Raw genomic sequence first — 22570 nt, 5'->3', positions numbered from 1 at the left:
AAAATCTTGGATGTGGCGTACCGGATACCGATCTGGTATGGTTCTGGCGTTCAGACTTCGGTAGTCACCACATGGACGCCATTGTTCGTTCGATTTGGCGACCAGGTGTAACGGTGATGCCCAACTGCTACTTGATGGTCGAGCGATTCCAAGTCTCATCATATTCTGAAACTCCCTCTTCGCAATCTGTAATTTATCTGGGGCGAGTCGCCTTGGGCGAGCAGCCACTGGTGGTCCCGGTGTTGTGTCGATATGGTGTTTCGTTGTGTGATGCGGCGTTTTTACTGTGCCATCAGGGCGTGTGAGGTCTGGAAACTGTTGCAACAGGTCGTGATACGCAGACCTGCCTGAAACGGTTTTGATCGACAGAACCTCTCCCGTACTGCGGTTTCCGGAAGTGGTGAGATGAGTGGTTTGGTCCAACAGACGTCTATTTTTGGCGTCGACTAACAATCCAAAATGGATTAAAAAGTCAATTCCAATGATGGGCTTACTAACATCGGCAATGACGAACCTCCATGTGAAGTCTCGTCTTAGGCCCAAGTTTAATGTCAGCGGAAGGTTTCCGTATGTAGCGATTACCGTTCCGTTTGCCGTTGACAGTTCGTATGTCGTTTTTGTTAGACGTCCTGGAACCTTAGAACGTGGGAACACACAGAGATCGAGAACACCTGTGTCTACTAGAAACTGTGTCTTCATGTTGCGGTCGGTGACAAATAAGCGGCTTGACATCGGGCTGTATTCGCTGGCCGCTATCAGTGATTGCCCGGAGCGTTTCCCTCTTGATGACTGCAGGGTTGTCTGCACTTCTGTGCAGCTGCTCCGAACCTATGATGGTACCAGCGTTTGCCTTGGGTATCTTCTCTGTTGCGACTGGATGAACGTGTACGGCTTTGTGAGCGGTTATTGAATCGACGGCCGTAGTTTTTAACCCGTGGGCGTGAGTCACGGCTGTGGATGCTGGCGATTTCATCACGGATCCTTGTCATTTGCTCCTGCAACGACACTGTCAATTTCCGCATCCTGGTCTCAATCAGTGCTTCCATGGAAACCTCCGAGATTGACGGTCTTTCTGTGGCTTCTACCATAGCATCAGCCAGGTCCGCCACTTTATCCCGATCTGTGTCCTTTTGGGTGGCGAGCACTACCTGCATGGTGTGCGGCAATCTACCCATCCATAAAGTTCTTAGAACTTCGTCGGAGATGGCGGTACCGGCAAGCGTCCTTAAATGTCGTAGGAACTGTGACGGTTTCCGATCTCCCATATCTTCGTGTTCTAGAAGACGTCTTGTTTTTTGTTCTTGAGTGGAGCTGAGGCGACGAATCAATTCCTTTTTCAAGAGCTTGTATGCTCCTTCGTCTGGTGGGCTTAGTATTATGTCTCGTACTTCAGAAGCATACCGTGGGTCCAATGCTCCCAGGATGTACCCGAACCTCGTCTCCTCCGTTACGACTCCTGGTGCTGTAAAGCTCCTTTCTGCCATGCAGAACCACATCTCTGGATCCTCTGGGCAGAAGGGTGGGATTCGTACAGCGACCCTATTGACTTCTCCGACGGCCTTTGAAGGTTCGCTGTTACTGGTTGCGGCGGGGTTGTAGGTGTCATCATATCCTCTCAGCATTGTCTTGAATGTTGAATTTGCGGTTGCGTGGAACGTCGGGTTCACCACTGTTGGTGGTTGGTCGCCACTGTTGGGGGTCACTCGTGGTGTGTGGTGTTCGATGCGTAGGTAGAGGATGATGATAACGACGAAGTCTTCAATGTAGCAGGGTGAGATTTATTAGCAGCGTATTATACAATGATAGTTACGAGCTACGTACTTGATTTGAGTGACATTGAGATAAATTGTTCTTCGTTATTTATACAATAAAAGTTAGTACATTAACATTAAATTCTGTTACATAATCATATTAAACTAAATATAGGATCAGCGTTTTAAATTGAATATCGAAAAGAAATATTATTTGTTATTAGGTTATTACAGTTGTAAGCAAATACTATGGGAAATGTTTACTCAGCTCATACACCGTACTGGTATAAAGTGTTGTGATATGTAATAATACACCATCTCTTATTTCGCCTAATCGACTTGCTGGTCTAGCTTGAGTTGTTTACTGGAAATGGCTTGGGAATATTTTACTGCAAAGTAACTTGATATTTTTATAAACAATAGATATCTGATCGCTTATTAATCTGCAGCTACACATTCAATATGAAGATTAATTCCATTTTCATAGCTGATTTTGGAAAATTCATGAATAATTCAAGAACGAAAACCTAACCTAACCTTACAAATAATCCAGTATATCAGCTATTTTCAAAAATTGTTTGCTGCTGGCTTCCTGTAAATCGACAAGAACCGTGTTTTATTTAGACATGAATGTTATGTCAGTACTATACGACCCAAAGTGGTTGGATGTTTACGGCCATAATATACGACATTTCGATACAACATTTCACGGTGAAGTGTAATACGGCGAACTGCATACGTACAAGTTTCCGAACATGCACTTAAACTGGGTACTGACCACACCAATTCAGTAATTGTCTTTGCCATGCGAATATTTTGTTAAATCTAGGCTGCTAGCATACGATAATCCCTTGAGGGTAAGACAGATCACAGACTAGGTGTTCTGGATATGAGAAATGTATGCGAGGAAATGTGGGTGTCTTGCTGCGGAAGCAACGAAAAACGGTAAAGATTACAGACTACTGGTTCGAGACGATAGGTACCGGTTCCTGCGAACCGGTGCGAACTGGCTACACCTCACCACTGAATATGCTTCATATAATATTATACTGTCAAAATATTTTAGAAACCCTATAAAAACTAATAAAGCTATTTATTGCAGAACGTGCTTTTAAGTGGTAGTCATCTATTTGATAGTGATGTAACATAGTTTTCGTTAATTATAATGTTGACAGCTTTTATATTACGTTTATCTTGAGATCGCTCTAACGATAACGTTCGATAGTTTATTATCTTTGGATCGTTCTGAGGATAGATTTATTGCGAAAAACAGTTGCCAATATCGATTAGTCAAAAAAATAGAAATAACAATACATAGCCTTGCATCAGAAATAAAACTTTCGAGTGGATACATTATATAACATGGACTTTAAACTCGAGAGGTTAAAGCGCTAATAGTGGAGATATATGGATATTGGACATCATAACCAGTGAAGTAAAAAACAACCTTTAGTCAACTAATTAAGGTTGTTTGAGGAGTTTGGAAGGTTGTTACATGGGTGGCATAACCTATGACAAAGCCTGAATAGGGGAGCTACAGACAGTAGGGAAGAGGTTCTCCAACATATTTAGACATATACATAACCGGGTAAAGGAGAAAACAAAGGTGTTATAAATAATACACTGTGTAAAGACCTTGAAATAAAGATATGTGTCAAGGCCACGGCGCTTGAAGAACTGATCAGCGTTGGAAAACATTCATCAACCGATCAATTAATTTTAGCGGAATTACGTAGCATGGAAAAACCAATGACCGAAAAGACCAGATACAACAAGTAGAGGCCTTCATCTAGCACCGAATCGTAAATGGTTGTGTTATAAAATATTATTGACTGACAGAATTCCCATAGTATTATGTTATATTGTTAAGTATTATATTATAGCAAGAGATGTTTTGATATACATAATTAAATATGGGATACCTTTCAGAGTATGTACTGATTAGACGAGATTTATTGTGTAGTAACATGAATTGTAATTATTGTTCACATCATAAAATCTATAGTTTATGATGTTTTTGTGGAACATCTGCTGTATCCCTATACAGATTATTATATCCCTAGATATTCTCTCCTTGATTGACCTTGTCCGTGAGAACAAATCTCTATCCAGTAATCCAGTTATATATTAAGCATCCAGTCACTAGTGAGAGCATACTCATGTTTCAGACACCATACCGATAAGTTATATATGCTATTTAGCTGATTATACAATTTAATTGAATCCAATAAAGTATTTTAATACAAATTTTTGGCTAATTAAAGCAGCCTGGTAAAATCGTGTTATAACAGTTGAAATGATGATGATAGTATTGAATATCCACGTAATAAATTCTAATTCAATGTTATTTTACACTTACTGAAAATCGATCATATTACCAGGTATATTATAGAAGGGCTTTTATTTCAAAGCGGCGATAGAACCAAAAATACTATTTCGGCGAGTGCATGCATCGCCAGGAAAGTATAATAAAAGGTTATGGGTTCAATTTCGTTCATCAAAAAATCGCTCAGGCAAAAACACAATCGCCATGAAAAGTTTTCTTCTCACTCGATCGGAAAACTGATTGCAATTTTATTGAAAGCTAGGTACCTACCTACGTATAAACCCTATTCATTCTTTTCTTATATTCGACGTAACAATAGCAAGAGAAAATAAAATAGGATTATATATTTGAGTACAGATTTAAGTAAGTATTTGGTTAATTGAAAATATACATATTTGTGAAAAATCATGCTTCGTGGGTCGATAGATCCAGATTATACAATAATGAATAAATTATATCAAAAATGTATCGATAATTTTGCTTCCATATAATACAAAATAAATACAGAGGATCTAAAATTTTCTAGCCATTGAGAATAAATCTCTTAGATCTGGTGCTTCATGATTCGTTATACCATTCTTCAAAGAGACTTGGACGTGGAAACTATCCACGACTACATTTTTTGAAGCTGTTGAAAAAAGTCTACAGCTCCATTACTTCAGGATTCCCTAACTAGTCTATCAAAATAAATTACGATCCGGCCTTCCCAATCGAATTCTTGAGACCACGAAAAATATTAAAAGCCTCCTTAGTCTATTTTATCCCTTTATCACGAGACAAAAAACAGAATGTTGAATGCATTCATCCAGATATTTCACATTTCGTAATGATTCTGTCAATTCGAAGATAAACCAATGTATAACACCCCTTTTACCCTCTAAGGGCTGCAAGCTCGTCGTCATGTTAATACGATGATGATAGCAGGGCGTTTAGCCTTAAACCTTCGACTGTCACACCCGATGAGGACCGACTGTCCGCATGTAAAATTCAATTAGCCTTCGAGGATGGTAAAGAATTTTCCTTTAGGTGGAGGCTGGAGTACCGTACAAGGAAAACCATCAACAGACTTCGAACTAAAGTAGGGCGTAGGTACTCAAGACACAGTGAAATGGGGGATCTATAAACCATTGACTACCCGATCTTATGGAAGGCATGCCCACTGAAATGTATGTAACTTTAACGAGATCGTACAACTAGACTAGAGGATAACGGCTCTTGCTTTTGTTAACTTCTGGAGTGATGCAGATGAAAATTCAGAAACGAAAGAACAATAGTTTTATTCTTTCAATGGCGCAACAGTTCAATTCGAGCCACAGTCTTCTCCACTCAGTGTTGCCATATTTTCAAAGTGGAATTATAGTACCGAGCCTCCAAAATATAGTATTTCGGAAAAAAAATATAGTACGCGTTGAATTACGAATACTTTTCTGCATTTTCCAAAAATTTCGCGTAAAGTTATTAACGTCACCTTTTTTTAGACAAAAATTCAAATGTAAAGTAATAACGTCTCGTTTTTTAGACAAAAATTCAACCGTAAGGTGATTAACATCTCGTTTTTTTAGACAAAAATGAAATGTAAGGTGATTAACGTCTCCTTTTTTTAGACAAAAATTCAAATAGAAGGTGATTAACGTCTCGCTTTTTAGATAAAAGTTAAAAACTTAGGTATTTTAGTTCTTCCGAACAGCTTTAGCGCTATTTTTTTTTCTATTTTTCCGAATTTTCAAAATTATAGTATTTTGGGCGTACTATACCTGTTTTATATCGTGCATAGTACGCGGGCCAAAATTATAGTACAAATACTATAATTATAGTACGGTTGGCAACACTGTCTCCACTACCTACCACTAGCCGGTGCGATTCTTGATCCTCAACCCATGCTTATGGAAATAATTTATATTTTTTATTTATGCGAGTTTTAAAAGGAAAGTATTTGTAAACAAAGACTACAAACAATATTATTACTACTAAGTAACTATTACTAAAAAAGTAAGCGTATATTTAATTAAATCCTTGTATCAAATGATTCACCTAGAAATAGTCATTATAATCGCATTTATTTAATATACGATCTTCGTGTGCGGCATTTTCAGAGTTGTATGAAATCTCTTTAGATATTAGAAAAAAAGTTTTAATAATAATATACAACGGACTTGTATGTAATTGTGTAATATGTGTACAAACTCATGGAAACTATGATACATTTTTTTAAGAAATTTTAAGTCTACAGTCATGCATCATGATGATGAAACATAGGTATAATAAACACAGGTAAATAGCGATCGTTTACACGGGATGAGTTTAGTATGAACAGAGACATGTTGTCATGAGGTTGTCACGCTCCGGTAACACGGAGCCGTATCTTTGCGGCGGTGATACAAACTGCTGGAGAACAATGCACTTTTGCAAGACACTGTGTCCATCTGGCGGTAAATAGAGCATGTCAGATTGTGCTTCGCAATAAAATATTACTTTCGAAGAGACCGCTGCTGGGTGAAGAAAATCAACCCATTATAATATTGATCATAATGCAAATTTCAAAGCGACATTTTAATACGTTGCGTGTCGTGAAGAATTGATCGTTTTACATATATTATATTATGTGGTAAATGCTCATAAAAAATCCAACAATACAATAATTAACGTGCAGTTATTTAACAATCTTATATGGCGTTAATTCTTTGAAGAAATTTCAAATTAGACATGCAGATAGAAAAGTAAAATATTTCGACTGAAACACAGACCCAGATCCATAGAATATTGATGTTACGTTAATCGATATAATCACGAAAGCCATGCATATATTTAAATGGAACGACTTTCGCGAAAATTTTGATTACCGAGGCAATGCTGCTTCCACGATCAAGTTAACATTTTTTTTTTAATTATTAATATATTATCGTCACCTGAATACTACAACTAGATAATTTAATTTCCACTGTTTTTGAGATAGCTATTGATTGTGATTCTACATTTCCTTCTCTACGAAACGATAAAACTAGGTAATTCAGAAGTAAATGCGAACTGTATCAAATGCATCATGTTATTAGATAACTTTAAAACCACAAATGCATTACATAAATAAAATAAGATATATATATAATATTTTTTTTCATTTAATTGCTTTCAATTAAACAAAGCAAAAAAAATCAAAATCAAAGTTATCTAGTTGTAGTATTGAGGTGACGATTTATAAATTGACATACAACGGTAAGAGTATGAAAACGGCATAGTATAAAATTAATTCACATAACAGATTAGGTAATAAGATAGAAATGTGAAACCCATCGCCATGAAACAAGGTTTTGAAGCAGGGTACTTACTTAAAACAGTCATTCCATAAAACCCAAGTAAAAACAAGCGCGCCGACTATGCTCAAATACTGAAAGTACGTTATATTAACGTTACAAAACCTTATGCATAGTATAATGATACAAAAGTAACTATTGAAAATAACATATTCTTTAACATGTTTAAGTTTATCCTATATTTCTCCACACTCGAGATCTGTAGCCTGTTATACAACAGCCAGTTCCGATTAATTTTGTGTTCCCTGGTATAAATAGTGATTGCTAAAATCTTGTTAGGCGCACTTGCTTAGTTATAATAAATTATCCTAAAAATGTCTACGCAGAAACGACAATGAAGATTATGTTGTTTGGTAATGTCCACTTTATGATAGTCAAAGACATTCCTTGCAAATTTAAGAAGTCAAAATTATCAATTACGTACAATTATTCCTAAGATGTTTATAGCTCAGCCAAACATCAAAGCACTTTTGTGTATATAAATATTTTCGAGAGAATATTACTTGCATGGTTGAGCTAACATGTAAGCTATATAAGTACTATCTTATTAAAAACATATATAAATAAATAATTAACATAAACTATAAATAATATTACAATGGTTGCTTTATCTGCAATTTCTTCACAATTCGTATATGTTTCTATTACTACATTGCATAATTTCCACCACAACATAAATGTGATAGTCAAAATTTTCAATTACCACTTAATCTTGAGATCTTTATAGCTCAGCAAAACATCAAAGTGCTTTTATGTATCTAAATGTTTCTGAGAGAATGTAACCTGGATGTATTAATTATAATAATAACATGGATGAAGCTAACATATAAGACTATATTACTCGTACCATCTTATTGATAAAATATATAAATTAATAATTAGCATAAACTTTAAATGACATTACAATGGTTACTTTATCTACAATGTCTTCATAATTCGTATATTTTATATTGATAGATTTCACATTTCTCCCACAAAATAAATGTGATAGAGACGATGAAAGTTTTCTTCATATTCTAGGTATTTTAACAACACATAAAGTTAAATAATATCAGGAATTTTAGGTACAGTAACCTCAACATTTAGAGATATAATTTCAACAATATCAAACCGTAAATGAGTAACATAAAACGACAGTTTTGTTCTCATTTGTTTTTGGCGATTATTGATGTCTTTGTTATCTGTTATTATTCTGTATTTTCAGATAAGTATGTATTTATTCAACGCCAATATAATTATGTTAATAAAATCTGTCAATGTCGTGTAATGATTACATTTTACAGTTGACTATGAATAAAAGATTTATTCGAACTTTCACTGTGTTCAAATTGCACGAATCTTTTAACCATGTGCCAGCGGTCGAAGAATCATGACTCCCGAGCCGATATAAAAATATCGAAGGTGAGAAAAAAAAACCAGATTTCGTCTATTAAGTCGTCAAAATACCGCCATAAGACACTGTCTTCATGATTAGCATTTATTATTTCAATATGGATATTTTAAACCTAAGGGAATCTTTTATATTATGAAGGTGTCTTCAATAATTAATGAGTACCTAATGAAGCGATCGACAAGTTTTTGATTCAGTGTCAATTTCAACAAATGAAAATTTTCTTCATTTCACGTCGCTGACACTATTGAAATGCCCTGTTCTTAACTAACCCACGATGGTCCAGCAGTAACGTGTAGGTAATGTCGTTCGAAACCAGGGTCTGGAAACTTCACATGTTGTTTACCAGCATGCGTTTGGAACTAATAGGTTGCGCAAGTTGCGTTGCGTAGTAAAAAATAAAATCTGTTAATACAATTTCCACTCTGTGGATGCCCATATTGTCTTCGTGGGATTGTACATGGTGAAGTAAGTAAGTCCTTAACTAAGAACGAATTGTATAACTAACTTGGAGTAAAAAAAGTGCAACAATATTATTAACAATATGCATACAAAAAACAGAGTAATTAAAAAAGTAAATAAAACATTATAAAAAGGTACATGACAGTACACCAAAAGAGCTAAAATATACCATATTATTTTAAATCCCGATTTTTAAAATAGTCACACTACCAAGAATGGCAGAGTTTTCATTTACGCCGCGTATATATATATATATAAAAATACGTGAACATATATATGTATACATCTTCTAGCGTTCAGACTACAATATGTAAAAGCATATCGAAGAGACTTGATAAAGCCGCGGATAGTATCCACGCAGTAACAAGTGAAGGAGTCTCAAAAAATATTTTTGAACCCGCTCCACCATAAGGTCGTACTTCAACTGATGCGGGGCCCAAACTATAAACCCACTCTCAAGCCGGCTTCGAAGAATGCTGACATAACGACTTTCAACATGCTGAAAAAAAATAAAAAATGAAATCGTCGTGCTGCTCATATTTGGCGATTCTTTGTCAAAATTTTTTCGACCCCTGTGATAAGCAACCGTCGTATTATGACAGCCAGAGTACGATTTAAATTAAGAATAGTTCATAAGTACGTATTTGCCTGAGGGTAAATAAAGCTACTCGATGGTGAATGAGATTAAGTACACATTTCGATATAGGTACCGTATTTGCAAGGTGAATAACGTTATACTTGGTTACCTGGTCACTTTATATTATTGAATACGTAATATTATGTACCAACCTATTCAATGATGTCATTATTAGAAGAGATGATTATGTACTATTATAGGTATTATGGTGAATAACAATTATTATTTTAAATTATGGGATACTTTAAATTTCGTTAGGCGGTAATCTTGTGGTCAGTCAGCATTCGGAAGTAATTTAGCTAGATTGCTAGATAGCAATTTATTCAATGGGTCATTAAAAGAGATCTTCCCATCTCCGGTGATAAGAAAACAGTAAAGCATTTATATTTACATAAGTAATTAATTGTAGTATTTTGTATTTAATTGTAATTAATTGTACCTTGTAATTAATTGTATGTTTTTAAAATGCAGGAAAGGAAAAAAAATCGGCATTGTTTTTCTTTGCTGTTTCAATGTTGGAAAGTTAAACAATACAACGACCACTATGTAAAAGGGTTTCATAGTTACACGGAACCGAGGAAAGGTTCCTACAGGGTTTATAGAAATAATCCGGATTTGCATTAATAAATTTAAAAACTTTGAAAACTTGTATACTAAGAATATGTCTTTGTTCGTGTATCGCTTCATCGATATATTGTGAGGCAGTTTCAAAATTTGGTCAATTCCACTTATCGACAAAGTGAGGAAATCGGATATTTTAATTCCTCCTCCCCAAAACGTTTGTGTTTATTAGCAACAAAACAAACGCGCTACCTCTCTGATCACTTTTATAATGTGCCATTCAGCAAGATTGCATCTGTTTTTGCAATGACGTGATTGGTTGAATTGGATTTGATGTTATTTGAAAAAAAACTTGCTGGATCTGTCTGCTATCCAAAATTAGTCACGTATTCAGTAGGATGTTTAAACGATTTGATTTTGAATTTGGCGAGTCCTCAAAATTACTATTGTCAAGCTCTTTCAAGAGATTCAAGAGATCTAGCATTGTCATCATCATTTATTATAATATATGGCACTAAAACCCTTGGTGGGTCTTGGCCTCCTTCAATTGCTTTGACCGAGCATTTTTAAATCTCCTGCGGCACAGTCCAGCCATCTCAATTTTGGCCGAAGAGATCTAACATTGGCAGTAAAAAAAAATCTTTTGGAGTTAACCACCTTTGAAAATTACCTCCTGATATACGAGTTTGCGCACGTTTTTAACTTATTAATATATTATATTTTCTACTGGGAAATTAACAGGCGACTGCTCTGACCACTAAGCTATCGACCTAGGTATCTTGCCGATATTTCCTAATACCCACGAGTACCTAAGTACTGTGCATATTTCAAATTACGTCGACAGATGACAACCGTCTTTATTTTAATCATCTTCATAAAGAGCATTACCAACTAAAATTGATTCGCAAAGTGTGTCTGGAGATACCTAGGTAAGTACATCAAATTTGTATGTAACTTTCTAGAAGAGTGCAATGCGATTTGTCATAAAGTTATGTATTTTAATGAAAATGGTTTACATTTAAAAAATATTGCGTAGTTATATTCAGTTATGAATAAAAATGATAAGAAATATAATATTTTTATAATTTTGTATGTATTATGGCGCATTGGCCAATCGCTGTAATGCCGTAATACTCTTTTTCTAAATAAGTAAATAAATAAATAAATAAATACTAGGTACTTCTCTGATTACCTAATAATCGATAGAAAAAATGTTGGAAGGCAGGCCAAACGAAAAATTGAGGGTAATATTAAATTTATAGTCGTTAATAAAATGAATAATAAAAGTCTGAAGGCGGTATATAATTGAAAATAATAAAATAGATTCGTTTGATCATCCAACACGGTCCAGTGACTGGGTCAATCGTAATATTTCTAAGAAAAGCTAAATTCAAATCCCAACCGAAATAACATTGAAAAACAAGATGATGCCATACCTCCAAGAGGAAGGATGACTATTGGAATGAATTTAATGCAATACTCATGTGAATACTAATAAGAAGTATTCTCGAATAAAATTTAATGTGTAATTTTTTCATGCAGTGTGATTCACGGAGCAAATCGGATATTTAAATTGATTGTGATATGTATTTTAATATTATCGATTATGTATGACGAGACACCCTATAGTGGAATGCTGTAATATAATAAATCGCGGATTGGACAGTCGAAAATAGAAAAAAAACCTAATTCAAATATTGATTCCGGTAAGTATCCGCTATTCGGAAAAACTTTTCGGAAGTTTGTACTATAGCCAAAAACGTTTTTTCTTTTTCCGGTAGATATACAGCAACAGGAAGTTGTGTGTTGTAATTGCGGGAATGTATAACAATATAAGTATTAGAAAAAAGGAAACATAAAGACGTTGAACAAAACCGTATTACCGTTCAGACGGAGCCTAAATGTATTAAAATATGCCGGAAAATGATTACATTAGAAATGTATTTCCCATTGAAGATTTATTTGTAGCAAGCTTCACATTGTTATCGCAAAACATTTTTCAAAAACTGCAAAGTATTTTTATACATTTTTTTTTCGGCCATGTCCGATCCTAATACGACCGGGTCTCCACAGAGTGGAGGTTTGTATTAACAGGTTTTTTACGAGAAATCGATGTCGGCCACTTGCTCAACCTATTAGGTCCATACTCTGACTCATACACAAATTGAAAAACAATATGAGTACTTGCCAGACTCAGGATTCGAGCGTGGGACCCACGACGCTATAGACCAGGGGTTCCTAACCCCGTGCCCGCGGAACGATTCTTATGTGCCCGCCACTATTCGACAGAGATAGAATTTTCACGCTAGCCTGACACACGCAGAAAACCCGAAGTGAACGAACACCACGAACTGAGCCGATGAACGCCGAAGCACGTGACAGTAGTCACGTGCTCGTACCGTCCCGATTGCTTCGGCGATCATCGGCTCAGTTCGGGTTTTCGGCGTGTACAAGGAGTGATGTGCAAATAGCATTCCCCGCCTGGAACCGCGTTGTTGTCATTGTGATTGCAGTTGCTGCCCCGTTCGGGTCGCGACAGTTAGCTAGGAGACATCTTCGTCTGACGAAACACGAATTAGGAGTTTTGATATTCCTTCTATATAGTTCTAAAATGAGTGGACCGAGTAAAAGACAACGAACCTATAATTTTAACACTGACTGGGACGAATCATATTGTTTCTTTAATGTGAAAAATAAATGCGTCTGTTTGTTGTGTGGTAGTAGTTTTGCAGTGCCGAAAAACATAATGTTGAACGACACTTTCAGACAATTCATACCACTTTTGATGTGAATTATTCACTTAAATCTGAAGTAAGAAAGAAAAAAATATGTCAACTAAAATCAAGTCTAACTGCACAACAGACTGTTTTCACTGGACATGTGGAAAATTCTAAAAAGGCCACCATTGCTTCTTTCAAAATTTCTCACATGCTCGCAAAAATGAAGAAACCTTTCATTGATCGTGAGTTGTTTAAAAGCTATTTTTGACTGGTGCCAATTGTTTGTTTGATGGATTTTCTAACAAACGTGAGATTGACTCAGCAATGCAAGACTTACAGTTGTCAAATAACACCGTCACAAGAAGAATACATGCAATTTCAACAGACATATAAACTCAGTTAAAGACTGCTTTGGAAATATGTGACTGGTTCTCGCTACAATTTGACGAGTCAACAGATATATCAGACACCGCACAGTTAGCAGTTATGGTGAGAATGGTATTTAGTAACTTCACAGTAAAAGAGGATATGTTGCAAATATTACCTATGAAAGGACAGACAAGGGGTGAGGATATTTATAATGTATTCAGAACATACGCCAAGTCAATAAATATGCATTTGCACAAGCTGTCTGCGATAACCTCCGATGGGGCACCAGCAATGGTAGGTAAAAACAAAGGATTTATTGCCCTCCGCAAGAAGGATGAATCATTTTCAAACTATATGTCCTACCACTGTATTATCCACCAGGAAGCTCTGTGTTGTAAAATATTGCCATTTGAACACGTTATGAAAATAGTTACAAAAATAATCAATTATATTCGAGCAGCTCCTTTGCAACACCGACTTTTCAAGGCCCTGTTACTTGAAGATACTGAAGATAAAAAACATGATCTTATTCTGCATACTGAAGCAGGTTGGCTCAGTAAAGGAAAGGTTCTTACAAGATTTGTGAGTTTAATTGAAGAAATAAAAACATTTATAAACGATAAAAAGGAAAAGATGAACTAGCTGACTCTCGCTGGCTGATTGATTTGGGATTTCTCACAGACATCATGGAAAAATTGAATTCTTTAAATATGGAGTTGCAGGGGAAAGACAAAAACATAGCTGAAATGATAAGCTCTGTAAAGTCATTTAAAGCTAAATTGGATTTGTTGATATCACATCTGCAGATCAATATTTCTCTCGTGCATTTCCCACATATGAATAAAATGCTAGGTAACAATGAATTAAACGGGTCATTATTTATTAAGCATCTTCAAGTGTTAAAAAAACAATTTGAAGAGAGTTTTTGCAGTTTACAGATATCGAGCCAATTGTTTCCTTCTGTGTCAATCCTTTTACTTACCAAATAAATGTAATGGAAATGGCTGCATGTATTGCAGATTTTGTTCAAGGTAAGACAGAAGAACTAGAGTTAGAAATTTTGGACCTTAAGAATGATATTTTGCTTAAACCCTTAATATCAGAGGACTTTTGGAATACAGTGGACAGAGAAGAGTTCCCATTTTTGAAAAAAGCGGCATATAAAATTGAATCATTTTTCGGTTCGACATATTTATGCGAATCATTGTTTTCAAACATGAACTTAATAAAATCAAGATATAGATCTCGACTCACCGATGAGCATCTTTATGATTGTTTTCTAACAGGATTATCGTCATACTCTCCTAATTATGAGGCACTGGCCAATGATATGCAATGCCAAAAATAACATTGACATATTGATATTCTATTTTTTTATAAATTGTATTTGTGTTTTTTGTTTACTTTGTTTACGTTTTGTAAATACATTTCTCTGTGTGTATGCAATTTGAATAATAGTTTCATTATTTTGAAGCATTTATTAATAAATTATGAATATAAGAAAATAAATTATGGGAAAATGAGAAGTTATGGAAGGAGTTTGTCGATTAAAAATAGGTGGTGCCCGCCACCCTAACGATATTTTAGAATGTGCTCTAGAGTACAAAAAGATTGGGAACCCCTGCTATAGACAGACGCTTAAGCCGCGCGGCCATCGAGGCTTAATATTGTACCAATGATTTGACAAAACGCTTCAAAGGTTCGGCCAGGGAACTCAGAAATATAAAGAAATTTAGGGAATCGCTCGTTTATATATTAGTATATTTTGTTATTAAAAACTTGTCACCGCGACAAATTTAAATTTGTTTAATCAGTTGTCAATGTGTGCAGTTTTGGAATCTAGCTTTATCAATAAACCTATAGTTATTGCTATCCGGAATTGCCGTATAAATCAACATCGCATAATATATTTGAATTCAATCTTGAATCTATAAAAACAATTTTACAACTGGTTGACGATATAGGATATTATACCTATTGCGGACCAATTAATAATATTATAAACTAGTCATTAAGAATACAAGTTAGATTTGAAGAAAAACAGGCAGGTAAATTAGTTAAGTAAACACACGGAAAATCCTTACGTACTTCCGCTGATAAAAAAGCACTCAAAAAAGATAGATGACTAATGGTAGAATCGAATCGTGATTCATACCAAGTATGTATGTACGTACGCCATATTAATATAATGCGAAGGTTTCGTCTGCTTTTGCCCATTGAATACGATAAAAGGAGTTTGAATAGGAATACCTGTCGTGAGAGCATCAAAGAAAATCGGCCGATTCGTGAAAAGTTTGATCTCGAGAGGCTCTGACTTTGAAAATGGATTATACATTCATTGGCCACGTTTTTTTAAATCACCTTCGCTTTGTGAGATAATGTATTTTTCTGAGAGCATACTGATTGAAGTTATTATGCGATGGCACTTCTTGCCAACAGAATAATGATGGAAATCACTCTAAATGAACGGTGATCTGTTTCCATTGGTAGCGTTATTAAATAAATCTCACAAACATTCATTACATTACATTGAAAATTGTGCTGACGAAATGGGTAAACAATTTATTTCACAACTATCACTATCGTTATAGCTAATCCAAGAAAGCTTAAGCCACAATTTACAATATAGATTGATAAAACTTTAACTTTTGCTGTGTGGTGAACTAATGACTCGTAATACACAATCTATATTCATATCTTGTACTTAACTATAACTTCAAGTTTTAGTTGCGGTCTCTAGTAGCGCAATTTGACAAACGGATTCTATTGGTTTCGTCATATAGTTTTCAATTAACTGTGGTAATAATACATAATTGTAACTTAGTAATTGAATAACTCTTGCTGATGTGCGGTTCATAAATGTTGTGAGTACGATTAGAAATTGGAAAATTCAATTTAACTTATTCCGAGAACATGAAAAACAAAGCAAAAAACATTAATTTAACTTCCGTATGTCTAATAAAGCCTCAGGTGGGTAGATCATGTTGTTAGAAGCGACATATCTAAGGATCTCAAAGTATAAGGTTTTTGAAGAAACTATGTAGACATTCGACCTCTGTGTCGCTTTCGGAGTAGATAGAAGAACACAGAGAAAATTGGTGTGACTGACTGGGAGGACCAAGAGGGTTCTGGATAAAGATTCCTTGATGATAGTTGTGCGGTTAGCTTTAGAACTGAATAATCAGTAGCGCCACTTCAAGTGACCTATTGACGTATTAAAAGGTCGAAGTATGTGAAAAATAAAAGAACCCACTCAACAACAACGCCTTATACATTTCCCATTCTACATAAGTCCACCCATACAAATTATATTCTTTCGTAAACAGATTACTGCAGACAAAAGTAGCAGAAAATGTACTCTGCATTGTAATTATGATTTTTAACTGTCTCAGTTTGACCGGGTTCGTCCTGAAAAGAAGCCTTTGCTCGGATCCGGGCTAAACCTCGGCCGGGGTGCACAATCTCCCGGAATTTAAGAGACAACCAACCCATTCTTTTAAAAATGAGGTACCTACTTAGGTTAGTAGCAAATTCATCAATTGATATAATACTACACGATACTTACTACGTAGTAGCTCATACCGGTATTTAAATACTAGACTAGTGAAACAGACGAAAAAACGTCACGATTTGGATTTAAATTCTGGATGGATTTTTTTTTGGATGAAAGAGCTTAAAACGCGATCGCGATTTCCAGAGTTTTTTTTTTGTGGTGAAACTGTTTGTATATGACATGTCATTGTTGTTTTGCTAAGAAGTATATACTCGTAGTTACATCGCCAGATACGTATTGTAAAAATACACACGGTATGCACATCAAAATCAACTCAACCTAAATTGGAATAATGGTAATTCCTAGACAGCAATGTGGCAATTATATAGAATAGTGTATCCTATTACCTATATAATATGATTGTCTTCGTCCCATATAAAGTAAAAAAACATTATCACAATTAGACACCGGACATCTGGAGTCCTTTTTTTTTGGGACGAACTCGAATATTACAACATTTTTTAATTAAAAAATGCGTTAATAATTTATGGAACCTATGTTTTTCAGAAAAATAAGTTGTACGATGTAGTAGGTACAATGAAATATGAAATAAATGATATTGATAATATGTGCAAGAGACTTTATCGATACTTAATTATATAGAAACGCTGCTATTAGTAGATGTACTATAATATTTAATAATATTCCACTTTTTATATACCTGTTATTGAAATCAAAGTTTAAAATTTCTACTAAACTACTTTTATTTTCACTATCAAATAACAAATCACACTTGCTCCCTTCAATAACAAATCACACTTGCTGATGTGCTTGTTCATATTGCGCAATCGAGTCACTAAGCACCTTGCAAAGAATCACCTCAGTAGCACCAATATTAAATGCAGGTAAAATGCACATGCTGGGAATAAACGGAAAATTTTATCTTTGGTACCTATCAATACATCACGATAACGTCGATAACATTAACATGTCTATGCCACAACAGCCTATGCCCAGAGAAGAAAATATTATTAAATTATCTTTTAAAAAAATCTACTTAATAGGTCACAAGAAATGAAAATATAAATAATATTATATTCTACAATTTCTTGTAAAATGGAATTCTACCAAGTAAATGCTAACTCAATTAATACTTAATAGGTAATAAAAATACAAACAAAATAAGTCATTTAATATTAGGCACGCGGAAGCGAGAAAAATGCTACTGCCTTTAGCAACAAACTATATTTGTGAATTATGATTTTCTGCACTTATAAGATAAGATAAGAAGATAACGTATAAGCCCGATCGTACATGGATAATCGTCTCGACTGGGACACGTTCATAAATCAAAACTACCCGAAATGTTGCAACTCTCTTCCGCGCACACAGGCGGGTTCATGCCAGGGCATCACGTAGATAACCGAAACGAATGAAAAGCACCATTTGCACATGCGTCGACGCAATATTTCGGGTGAAATTTGTTACATGCGACAAGCAAATTTTTTTACAAAACTGTCGCATCGATGCTATGTGCGGCAGAAGATACAAGTGTTTTGTGAATGACAACAAAATCACATCGACAAATTCGACGCATCACTTGGAGTTTAAAACAAGCCAGGTTACACTGAAATAAATACCCTGATATTAATGTTGTTTTATTAAAAACAAAACAACGCCATTTTCCAAAACGTAAAATTGCTTTGAATCTAATACTTCAATTATTCAAAATCACTTTATTAATTTTATGTGTATTATTACAGCATAATATACTATGTCTATTCAGGTATTTTAATAGAGAACTTTATCCTCCATTTTGCCCAGCTTGTTTTTGCTGACTTAGAAATCTGTGAGTAATATCATTGCCCAAAAAAGCTTCTCAGTCCCTGGACCCTTGGCAGTTACGGCTCCTCTAATTTACTTACTCTCACAATTTAATTCAATAAATAGCATTCTTGTCATTGACTATAACATTTCCCAAAAATAGATAAATTTTCTTTGCACTAAATCTTTCTGAGACATTATTTCTTACAATAGCATTTAGATAAATTTATTAAATTCAAATAGATTAACATTTCTTACGTAGATAGTTTATATTAATATAGGTACCATGATAAATTTAATAAAATATTATCCACACAATATAGATGAAAATAATGAATTGGGTATGTATGTAGGTACCTACCACATGTAGGATAATGTCGTTAGTATGAAATTGTGGGGTTTCACAATATGATTAGAAATGACAAATCTTTTTAAGGACGCACCACAAATTATATAATCTAATTTTCATTATATAAGTTAGTCTTGGATTTAATAAGTAATTTAAGTACGTATATGAAAGACTTCATTCCAAGATTCCGCGAATAAGGCTTACGTAATACAATAATGACAGTAGCAATCAGAAAAAGAGCCTCCCCAGGGCTACCAAAGAGATTTCAGGGTCGTCTGTGCTGGAAATAATAGCCAGATGGCCATGAGAGACGCGACTAAATAATTATATCCATGTTTGAGGGAAAATTTGCTCTTTCAAATGTCACGATGCGTTTTATCGCCTTGCATTGCCCAAATTAAATTTAGCTCGATGGCAATATTTGCAGGTATGGACATAATTATGTTTCGAACAAATATTTGCTTAATATGAGCATATGTTTACCGCAATCTCAAATAAAGGTTATTAACCCCTGTGGAATAAATATTATCACTTTATCATATTTATGTATTGATGTGGTTAATTGTTAGAATAAGTTAACAGTCTAAAACTGTCAAAACTGTATATCTTGCTCTAAAAGTTAACACAGCCAAGATAGGGGCTACCAGGTTCCTACCACCACCCGTCATGTATGTACAGGAAGATATGCACGGCCGCTTTCCATGGCGCTATAAAGGTGTCTGAAAGAAGTGATTTTAAGTCGTCATTCTGTCCCGAGACGGAGCCGCACGGGACTGATGCTGCAACCATGCACCATAGTGCTTAAATAAGGAAGTTAAGAAAGAAAAAAAAATGGACTGGCTCTGCTGTCCGCTGACGTTAAGCGCCCTGTGTATCCGCATACGGAGTGTCAAGAGTTGAAATGGATGAGTCTACAGAGGAGTCGGGACTATCCCGCTCCCCATACGACGCTGCAAATTTCTCGAATGCGTGGCCGTTAAAACATACTATTTGACAGCTTAAGACGGTTAACTTATTGTAGCAATTAACCTCCTCAATACATAAATATGATAAACTACTGCCAATAGTCGTCTTGTGTATAGAATATAAAGTATTTTGAGATGACCGAGCCGCAAGCATTTAAATGAGCAAATGTTGCATAGATCTGATTTTTCACAAGTTTGTTTGTTATTAGATTAGTGATATTTGCGTGTATTTAAATGAGCACATATCGCGTGTAGGTACATGGGATTCACCATTTTTTCGAAAGCAAAATTGGATTGTTTTATAAAAATTATTAAGGTTTTTTTATAGAAGATCTTTGATCAACATAAAATATTGAGTTTTCCAAGCAATCAAGCTACTAACCATGCAATGTACTAATAACGTTGCATTTTTATTCAATTAAAAGCTCAATTGATTTAAAATCAACATATTTGTTGTATATCATTATCATTTTGCACCTTGTCGACCTAGGAAATTTTGAAATTCTGCTAGAAGTGCCTTATTTCAAATGATTTGATTCTTTTGAGTGGTGGTACAAAGTTAATAAGGAGGGGATTGTTTTTTCAAGGGGTGGTTTGTTAGCATATTGGGTTTCAATCACATACCAAAATGTTGAAGTATCATCAGACCAAGACCATATATTTTATGAATAATGCCTGGCCATACCAGGCGATTAAATAGAATATATGTATGAACAAATAAACATTGTATAAAAACCACTTACAAATATTTGTGTAAGAAAATGTAAAATGTTGTACCTTATGTATCTCGTCGTGGATGTAAAAAATGTACAAAAATACGGAATAAAAGCAACTGTGACCATTTTCGGGAGAATATTTTTAGTATTTCATCGGTAGAAGCGATCTATTGTCTTGTGAAATGCTGTTTTGTTCAAAATATTAAACTACATTTAATTTGAAACCAATGTTTGTATGGTCGTGTATTCGGTTTTAAAATATTCGAACAGCAGACTGTGCAAGGGACATTTATGTTGGAACGATGTTTGCAGAACATTTATATAATTTGTATCTTAGAATAACACTTCAATTAGCAATCTATAACGGCTGATGAATTAGGGATGTGCGACTAAAATCGATTTTAGGGTCTTTATTTAATCGATTGTGACAATTTTACCGATCTTCTTTGAAAGGTACGAGAATCGAATAGAAACATTTTTTTTTCACTTTTTCTTAAAAAGGGACATTGCTGTGGTAATACTGTAACCATTTTGAATTCATATATTTACATATTTTGATTTCTTTATATTTTACCAATGTTATTGTAGTCAAGTACAATGTGTGATGAAATTAAAGGAGCTGATTTTATATGAAAAATAATCGAATCGATTCTACGAATCTATCTCTGCAAGAATCGGATATCCCTACGGTTAACTGATCTGCTTATTTGTAACGTGCAAAAAATACTCAGGACATTAAACTGTGTACAAAAAATAAATATCAAACACAGTTGAACTCAGGTACAAACGGAAACGATTATCGAATAAAAGACTAAACCAAACTATTGTTAAGCAGAATGACTGAAGTTTTTAACGCAAAGCATTCAGACTCAAGCCCCGGTTAAACAAAATAGACCACGAATAATGTCACGTTTTTCCAATTATTTATGATTCACGAGTATGAGATAACAAAAAAATCAAATCGTGATTTTCTAAATCGAATGTAAACAGGTGATATTTATATTTCTGAAAGGCCAATGGCCAATGCCCAATAACAGTGGTCGAATAGAATTGCACGGTTCAATGCGGCGCGCTGTAACTGTCGATTTTATCAGTAAGTCGCTAAAATACCGGTTCTAGTAAACGGCAAAGAATTTCAGTTGATAAGTACAATTTACGACACCAGCAGTTATCTACTATTTATACTATAATGGGGTTTTTTTATAATCTTTGCATACGCTAAATGTACTGGAGAATACCTACGGCGAATTTTATGAAGCTAAAATGCACACCTGCGTTTTGTGTTGTTGAGTAATAAATGAACTATACCTACTGTTTGGGATGGGAGATCTAAATTAATTCACAGGTTACCAGGTTTGCCAAATAAATAGTACCTACACTGAAAAAAATATTAACGATGATGCAAAATTCAATATCAAAATATATTTTGATGACAATTTGTCGAATATAGATGTTCGTCGAACGAAATTTCATATTGACACTTATTCGGATTACATACACTTTATGTATAAGAATATGCATACTGCATGGCCCCACAAAGATGGCCCGGCATGGTGGGTCAACCAGATAAGTGAAATAAACACACATCACAAATTTACCCTAATAATAAAAAAGTCGCCTGCGGCGCTAATTTACTGCGTATAATAATGTTGATTATCGTTTTAAAGCATGTAGTTATGCGATGCAATTTTTGATGTGT

At 34.8% G+C, this 22570-nt stretch overlaps 2 protein-coding genes across 4 annotated transcripts in view; both read right to left on the bottom strand.

Moving 5' to 3' along the window:
* The window catches only part of LOC147072614 (uncharacterized), a 205793-nt gene that overhangs the window by 163447 nt on the left and 19776 nt on the right, over positions 1-22570 (bottom strand). The gene's annotated exons all lie outside the window — the stretch shown is intronic.
* LOC147072615 (uncharacterized) lies at positions 756-1622 on the bottom strand. Its single transcript, XM_085947341.1, has one exon. It carries the CDS (start codon positions 1620-1622, stop codon positions 756-758), a length of 867 nt encoding a protein of 288 aa, XP_085803467.1.

The sequence above is a fragment of the Rhyacophila brunnea genome, unplaced genomic scaffold (assembly GCF_057557595.1).
Source record: "Rhyacophila brunnea isolate RB1 unplaced genomic scaffold, BYU_Rbru_1.0 scaffold_2, whole genome shotgun sequence".
Lineage (NCBI taxonomy): Eukaryota > Metazoa > Arthropoda > Insecta > Trichoptera > Rhyacophilidae > Rhyacophila > Rhyacophila brunnea.
Note: the sequence above shows the minus strand (reverse complement) of the source record. Positions and strands in the feature narration are given on the sequence as shown.